At 43.9% G+C, this 8,794-nt stretch overlaps 1 protein-coding gene across 1 annotated transcript in view; it reads left to right on the top strand.

Moving 5' to 3' along the window:
• Positions 1 to 1,520: 1,520 nt before the first annotated feature.
• The window catches only part of LOC120050654 (collagen alpha-1(XXI) chain-like), a 40,105-nt gene continuing 32,831 nt past the window's right edge, over positions 1,521 to 8,794 (top strand). The window contains exons 1-4 of the mRNA XM_038997234.1: positions 1,521 to 1,602; positions 4,846 to 4,982; positions 5,134 to 5,557; positions 6,166 to 6,331. Of these exons, the coding sequence (XP_038853162.1) occupies positions 1,521 to 1,602; positions 4,846 to 4,982; positions 5,134 to 5,557; positions 6,166 to 6,331 (809 nt within the window). The remainder of the gene's footprint in view (positions 1,603 to 4,845; positions 4,983 to 5,133; positions 5,558 to 6,165; positions 6,332 to 8,794) is intronic.

The following is an 8,794-nucleotide window of genomic DNA, read 5'->3' as shown; positions in this document are numbered from 1 at the left end:
AAGCCACAATGTGTATATATATATATATTTTTGTTTTTATGCCTGATTTACAGTTCTGGTGCTCTGTTTACCACTGATGGATGATTTGCAGGTTTAGTGGAACCATCACTGTAGTGAGATGGAGGGAAACGCTGCACACAGATGATTTACGAGGGAATTGACTTCCCATGTCCCTGGGAATGTCCTGAGTGCCCTCTCCTAGGACCTGCAGTTACAGCCAGGCTGTAACATTTTACTACCTGTACTACCATTTTACAAGACCGCTTGGAGAAGTAGTGAATGGAGGCCAGCATTGGACACATTTGTCTCTTTTCTTTCTCTTTACCCCTGTGTCTGATACTTGAACTCAGGCCACTCCTTTACCTCAAAAGAACTTACCGTCTCGACAGCCTGAGAGTTACATATCCCTGTGACTCAGACACCCCATGTTAACAAACATGTTATTCACTTGGTCTCAAGGCTATTTGCTGAAATACATGGCTCAATACCATGACTTGAAGCAGAACAACTCAATGCTTGTTTGATCAGACTTAAAAAAGAAGAGAATGTCTATTGACATTCAAATGACATCGTAGTGGAGAAGGATTTGAAGTGGAGGGAGGAAGCAGTCTGGCCACGACTGACATCTGCCGCACAGAGAGACGTGTGTCTGTGTGCCATCCCGCCCCTGTCTTCAAACTGCCTGCCAACACACTGCAGCATGCCATGTTTATTTTCGTGTTGTGTTCTCTAGCGTTCTGCCTACATTGTTATTTTCTTTGGCTGAGGCCTGTGGTCGGTGGGGCAATGTTTTTAGGCTAAATGAAAGTGGGCTGGCCCCCACAAAAAAAACAGACCACACGTCTTATGGGATAATGCAAAATGTCTCCCCTACCAAGACATTTTTTAAGGGTCGGGGAAGAAAAAAACAGATTTTAGGGAGAGAGGTTCTTGTTTTCAGCCCATGGGCGTACAAGTACAATTTCCTGACACATTATGTTTTATTCATGTTCTTTTTATGTACATTATTTAGAGTTTGCCTGGTTGCTCATCTGACGCATGTGTCCCACACATTGCATGAAACAAAACAGAGCTGAGAAGCATAACATTCTCTCTTGTAAAAAGAGACAGCAGACTCTTGGAAGAACAGGCATATGAATGAGTGGGTGTACCACAGGCCCATTCTAAACAGGAATGGTGTTAGGCATTTCAGTGACAGTCCAATTATATTCACAGGCTACTGTACGTTGCGAATGCTGTTTTGTATTTTGATAGCGTATCGAGGGTTTTTACATATGATTACGGTTGGAAAATGTGACATTCAGGTCTGAAACGAGAGTTGACATGAAATCTCAGAACAGCTTACATCTGCACATATCAAACTGCTGTTTGTTCTTGACGTTTCACATCTCCCTGACATTCTCTGATCCGAAATCCAATCTGTTGATTTACATACTGTAAATTATAAACATGCATTTCTCAACTGTGAAAGTATTAATTTCAGACTGTGAAGACTGGACCGGGACACCTCTTAAAGAACAATGGCGTGGACATTAAGGTCACTGACTATGCTGCTGTTTCTGGCATATCTACAGGCAATAGAGGAGGAGGATATCCGTGCTGGTATGTACAGTATGTCTACGTTTGGTATGTCTAATCTGTTCTGTAGAAAACATGCAGGTTAAATAATCTGCCGCCCCCATAGGTTTGGCCCTGGGCCAATTTTTTTTCTCAGCTAAAAGTTGGAGGAACAGAACATAATAGCAGCCCAATTAATAGGCCTATGCTACAAATAAACACCATTTTTAACACATCTGGTTAGTAGGCTATATAATCAGTTCAATGTGAATAACATAGTCTAATATTTTCAATCTGATTACGTTGATAAAATCACCAATGCCCTGGATGTTCTGCGCCGTAGGCGAGACAAAAATAATTATATCTTAGACATCCTGATTAATCTAAGCATGGCACTTTCAAAAGTTACCTTTCCACCCAGACAGAGGCTCTACTGACGCAGAAAACTGTAAGCTTCAACTGCTGGCTACTCGTCCGTTGTATAACCAAACAACAGAAGTGCTTCCTTAATAAAAGCTGTCTGGGTTTAAACAAACGTGTTTTCTTTTCAGAAAGAGAAAAGCTTCATTAATAGGGACAGAATAGCAAAGTCAGTTGTGTTTTTATCTCCTTGAATATTATAGGCTGCAGTTTAGCTTCAGATTGTCATAGAGAGGAATCAATATCCCCATATGCATTGGAGTCGCGTCTTTCGCAGGCATTTTAGAGCTTGTTTATACCATAAGGCATCACCGAGTTAAGCATTGTTATTTATTGAACGCTTGATATAATCTGGATACATTTATGTATTTATTTCAAAATATAAAGCAAACAATATATATCCTTTTTGCCCTCTCTTTAACAAAGGGTATGTGATACCCTCACTCAATTTGAGCCCTGGTTTTAGTCAACACACCAAGCCCTTCCCAGACACGAAGGTATTTAATCAGTGCATGCAACAGTATTGGAGTATTTGTGTCAGAGTCGTGTGTATAGGTGGCAGGGAAGTCAGGCGCAGGAGAGTTAAACTGAGTGTAAATGGAGACTTTTAATAAATGTCCACTTAACATGCTCCAAACACGAAAATGTACATACATAAAATAAACATGGGTACGAGGACCCGTCGCGCACCTATACACCCAGAAACAACACTTGACATAAAACAATCTCTGACAAAGACATGAGGGGAAACAGAGGGTTAAATACACAAGAGGTAATGGATGGGATTGAAAACAGGTGTGTGGGAAGACAAGACAAAACCAATGGAAAATGAAAAATGGATCGATGATGGCTAGAAGACCGGTGACGTCGACCGCCGAACACCGCCCGAACAAGGAGAGGCAACGACTTCGGTAGAAGTCGTGACAATTTGGCTATACCGACATATATGGATAGGATAATTGTGTCTGTCAAACAGGAAGGTTTACCACTTATTTATTGGAAGATGAAGAAATAAGCTCCAATTATCTTTAACCCCTGCATCTGAGAGTTACAATGTTGCTATCCCTATGCAACATACTACCTACCGCAGGATAACACGTTTCTTGTATATCCCACCTGTTATCACACATGGCACGGCCCCATAATTGTTACAATTAAAATTAAAATATCACTTTTAGAAACACATTTAACATATATTTGATATTTCTGTAGGACTGTAAAACAGAGTAAGATCATTTGAGCTTTGGAAACAACTGCTTTCATAAATGCATGGCGGGCCTCGTTTCGCTGGAGCAGTGTAAAATAAGCTTCATGTCAATGACCCAGCCTTAACGAATTTCATTTATTTACATATCGAATTTGATTGTCCAACATCAGTTTCAATTACTTATTTATTTTGTCTCCCCCTAGTGGCCTATTTCATCTGCTGTAGTGCTGCATTGCAGTCAGCGATATTTTCTCTCGGTAACTGTCCATGGTCCTGAAATCAAACCATCTCAGTTTGCTTGGACACCAGCCTGATCTCCAGCTCCTTCCACCTCTGGAAACTATCTAGGTGGTCATGCGACTTCTCATGCGAGCTGAGGAGGTGGCACAGATTCTTCCAGTCCCTTGTTCCATCCCTGACCAGTGCATATTTGCACTCGTGTGCAGCAAAAAGTTTGCAGCAAGAACAGAAGGCTGCATCGTTTTGCTTGGAATAGACAAACCTTGGTCTCTCCACTCTCTCCCCGTTCGCCATCCTCCTATTGTAGTGGGCCAACGAAAACTTTTGTTGCCCCTCATCTCTTGGGAAATTCCCCTCCTTATCCTGATGTGACCCAGCCTGCACTAGCATATCCCGTAAAGATCCATTCCTATATTTTGGCCACTCACCGGGATCTTTTATGTTTATTGTCTGAGAGTCGACAGTGGTGGTGCTGTGGCAGCAGGGTCCAAGATAGTAGGGTCTTTGCTTGCATTGTTTGGAGGTGTGGCTAGGCCTTGTGCAACCACCTGTTCTTGTCCAGCCAGAGATTTTTCATCATCGGTGGACGTGCCTGTCTCGGACTCCTCTGGTTTGCCCTCTTCACTGCTAGAATCAGCGAACGGGGGCTCGTCGTTTTCGGCGAATGAATGGCTTGTCCTCGTAGGCTTGTCATTCTCCACACAGCTGATGGACTTTGCTGCACGCTGATAAATTTCACCAGCGAATGTCTTTGGTTAGAGATTGTGCTTCTTTTCTCATTGTTTTAAAAAAAATATTCACTTCCTGATAGTTTTGTCTCTTAGACATGGTAGCAAATTGTTTCAAATTTCTATAGATTACTTTTAGCTAAAATTATATCCACTAGTAGTAGATAGCTAACGTTAACAGGCTAGGTTAGGCTACTGCCTTAATCACTAATCATTTTCGTCACACACAAACATAAAAAAAAAATACAATCATCTAATTGGAAGATTCATTTTTATTAATTTTTCACAATTGGATACTCCCATATAAACACACACATCACCAGAGCTATCAAGGATAGTGGGAGTGAACATCGGGAGAAGCGGGAATGGGGTGGGGGCGGGAACTGCAGCAACACTATGAGCTGGTGGCTGGGGTGCCGCGGGCGGTGTAGTAGCCGATCAGGGGTGCCGGGTGGCAGCAGCCAATTGTCAAAATGCCGCTCCAAATTCAAGTCACGCCTTAGACGGCGGTCTAATCTTGCCTCACGGGAGGGCTGGCCCTGATTACGAAGGACATGTTTGGAGCTAAATATGGAAACCTTTGACATTGTACATGATCATATCTTCTTTTTGAGGTGTGTGTGTATGTGTGTGTGTGCATGTACATTAATGTATCTATGACTGTGTGTGTACACCTGTGACCACCCCTCCTAGGCTGCAGCACGGCGGTGAATGACCTAGTCTACATCATAGATGGCTCGTGGAGCGTGGGCCACAGCGACTTCAAAAAGGCCAAGAGCTGGCTTGTCAACATCACCAGCGGCTTCGACATCAGCTCCCACTACTCACAGGTCAGACTTAGAACCAATATGTGTAACACTGCACCTTAAGTTGCCCGGTACAGTGTTACCGTAATATGTCACCGAAAGCATAGTTGACATATAACTACAATGGTTAAATGTAACTTTTTTGACATATTCTAATAAGACTATGTTGAACTAGGTGGCCGTGGTGCAGTACAGCGACACCCCTCGTCTGGAGATCCCCCTGGGGAAACACCACGGTGGCCCGGACCTCATCCAGGCCATCGAGGGCATCAGCTATCTAGGCGGGAACACTCAGACGGGCCGAGCCATCAAGTTCGCCGTAGATCATGTGTTCCCGTCCTCGCAGCGCACCAGCACCGTCAAGAACCGCATTGCGGTGGTGGTGACGGACGGGAAGTCCCAGGATGATGTGGTGGACGCTAGCGTGGAGGCGCGGGCGCAAGGCGTCATTGTGTTCGCCGTGGGAGTGGGCACCGAGATCACCACCTCAGAGCTGATGTCCATCGCCAACAAGCCGGGGGGGACCTACGTGCTGTATGCCGAGGACTACGCCAACATAGACCGAATCCGAGACTCCATGAAGCAGAGACTGTGTGAGGGTGAGTGAGTGTAAGGTAGGAGGTGTACTGCTACCTGGAGGTGTGCTAGGATAGAGTTCCCCAAACAGTGGGTTTAAGACTCGAGGGTGGGTTGCCGCTATTCCTTTTCCTTGATTTTGTTCAGATTTTCTTTCACCTGGACTTCTTTCACTTTTTGGGTTGCAAGAGTACAGAAAGCATTAATTGGGTCACATCTCGTGTGGTGGCCCCGGCTACTATGCCTATTTAAGAGACTGGAGGTTTGCCCTGAAAGCAGGCTGCATACCACTCACGCTTTGTGAAGTGGGAAGCCGCAGGCACTGGAGCCAAACCAGGGACATGTGGCAAGAAAGGGCATTAGAAAAGATGGTGGCAGGAAACAGATGTGATACGCTCGCTGTTGCCAACCACACTGCAGCTGGAGGCATTGTTTGACCATAAATTGCAGGGAAATTTGTCAACAACGTTTAAGAAGCCATAGGAGCCCGTTCACTACTTACAAAGAGAAGCTAGTCAAAATGGGTTAATTATAATGTTTGGCATGCATGTTCAAATACAATCTAGATTGTATCTACGGTAGATATGCCACAACACACTGAGACGTATGTGATGTAATTTCCTGTCCAAAGAGTCTGTGTGTCCTACGCGTATCCCAGTGGCTTCCAGGGATGAGAAGGGCTTTGAGTTGATGCTGGGCATGAATATCCACCAGAAGGCCAAGAAGATCCAAGGCTCTCTGGTGTCTGAGGCAGCATTCTCCTTGACCACCTCAACGGACATCACAGAGAACACAAGGTGGGTCTCCCCTTCAACCTCCACATCAACCATGGTCCTCAATTCCTTTGCTTAGCTATTTTGAACTCATACTTATCTCATATTATTGTTACGATCAATAATGACAAACCTCCTGGCATTGACAACTTAGATGGAAAGCTACTGAGGATGGTCGATGACTCTATAGCAACTCCTATATGCCATATCTTTAATCTGAACCTAGAGCAAAGTGTTTTGTCCTCAGGCCTGGTGGGAAGCCAAAGTCATTCCGCTGCCCAAGAATGGTAAAGCGGCCTTTACTGGTTCTATCAGAGCGACCTATCAGCTAGCTGCCAGCTCTTAGAAAACTGTTGGAAAAAATGGTGTTTGACCAGATACAATGCTATTTCTCTGTCAACAAATTAACAACAGACTTTCAGCATGCTTATAGAGAAGGGCACTCAACATGTACTCCACTGACACAAATGACTGATGAGTGGTTAAAAAATTGCATAATAAGAAGATTGTGGGAGCTGTATTGTTAGATTTCAGTACAGCTTTTGATATTATTGACCATAATTATCATGTTGAAAACGTATGTGGTATGGCTTTTCAACAATAACACATACGTAGATTCAAAGCGATCTATCTAATAGCTATCTATCTAATAGAACTCAGAGGGTTTCTTTAATGGAAGCTTTTTTAATGCTAAACATGTGAAGTGTGGTGTATCCCAGGGCAGCTCTCTTGGCCCTCCACTCTTTTCTATTTTTACCAATGACCTACCACTGGCATTAAACAAAGCCTGTGAGTCCATGTATGCTGATGATTCAACCCTATACGTGTCAGCAACCACAGCTAGTGAAATCACTGCAACCCTAAACAATGAGTTGCAGTCAGTTTTAGAATGGGTGGCCAATAATAAACTGGTCCTGAACTTCTCTAAAACTAAGAGCATTGTATTTGGTACAAATAATTCCCTAAGTTCTAGACCTCAGCTGAATCTGGTAATGAATGGTGTGGCTGTTGAGCAAGTTGAGAAGACTAAATTACTTGGTGTTACCTTAGATTGTAAACTGTCATGGTCAAAACATATTGATTCCAATGGTTGTAAAGATGGGGGGAGGTCTGTCCGTGGGAAAGAGATGCTCTGCTTTTTGACACCACACTCCACAAAGTAAGTCCTGCAGGCTCTAGATTCATCTTATCTTGATTATTGTCCAGTTATATGGTCAAGTGCTGCAAAGAAAGACCTTAACAGAGTGGCACGTCTTGCTCTTCATTGTAATCAGAGGGCTAATATCAATAATATGCATGCCAGTCTCTCATGGCTATGAGTTAAGGAAAGACTGACTGCATTGATTCGTGTTTTTATAAGAAACATTAATGTCTTGGAAATTCCAAATTGTTTGCATAGTCAACTTACACACGGCACTGATACACACACTTACCCCACCAGACATGCCACCAAGGGTATTCTCCCCAGGTCAAGAACAAATTAAAGGAAACGTACAGTATTATACAGAGCCATGATTGCATAGAACTCCCTTCCATCTCATATAGCACAAGTGAACCGCAAACCTGCTTCAAATAAACAAATAAAGCAACACCTCACGACACAACGCCTCTCCCACATGTGACCTACTGGTTGTTCGTATGTACTGACATGTATGTGTAACAAACAAACACACACTACATGTTCATGTTTTTAAAATGTATGTCAATTGTAAAGTATTTTGTTTATAATGTATTTTTCGTAATTTCGGACCCCAGTAAGACTAGCTGTTGCCATTGGCTAATGGGGATCTGAATAAAATCAACAAAATATAATAATAATAATAATATCGACTCAGTTACGGGGCATTGTTATTTCTGCTAAAGACGTGACAAGACAAGCTTGAATTCGAAATCTGACTAACGTCTACACCTGGGTGAGTCACTTGGACTACCTTCAGCCACAGACACTAGAAGCCTGGGAGAGTCACTTGGACTACCTTCAGCCACAGACACTAGAAGCCTGGGAGAGTCACTTGGACTACCTTCAGCCACAGACACTAGAAGCCTGGGAGAGTCACTTGGACTACCTTCAGCCTCAGACACTAGAAGCCTGGGTGAGTCACTTGGACTACCTTCAGCCTCAGACACTAGAAGCCTGGGAGAGTCACTTGGACTACCTTCAGCCACAGACACTAGAAGCCTGGGTGAGTCACTTGGACTACCTTCAGCCTCAGACACTAGAAGCCTGGGAGAGTCACTTGGACTACCTTCAGCCTCAGACACTAGAAGCCTGGGTGAGTCACTTGGACTACCTTCAGCCTCAGACACTAGAAGCCTGGGAGAGTCACTTGGACTACCTTCAGCCTCAGACACTAGAAGCCTGGGAGAGTCACTTGGACTACCTTCAGCCTCAGACACTAGAAGCCTGGGTGAGTCACTTGGACTACCTTCAGCCTCAGACACTAGAAGCCTGGGTGAGTCACTTGGACTACCTTCAGCCTCAGACAC

The sequence above is a fragment of the Salvelinus namaycush genome, chromosome 7, assembly GCF_016432855.1.
Source record: "Salvelinus namaycush isolate Seneca chromosome 7, SaNama_1.0, whole genome shotgun sequence".
In the NCBI taxonomy this organism is placed as follows: Eukaryota; Metazoa; Chordata; class Actinopteri; order Salmoniformes; family Salmonidae; genus Salvelinus; species Salvelinus namaycush.
Note: the sequence above shows the minus strand (reverse complement) of the source record. Positions and strands in the feature narration are given on the sequence as shown.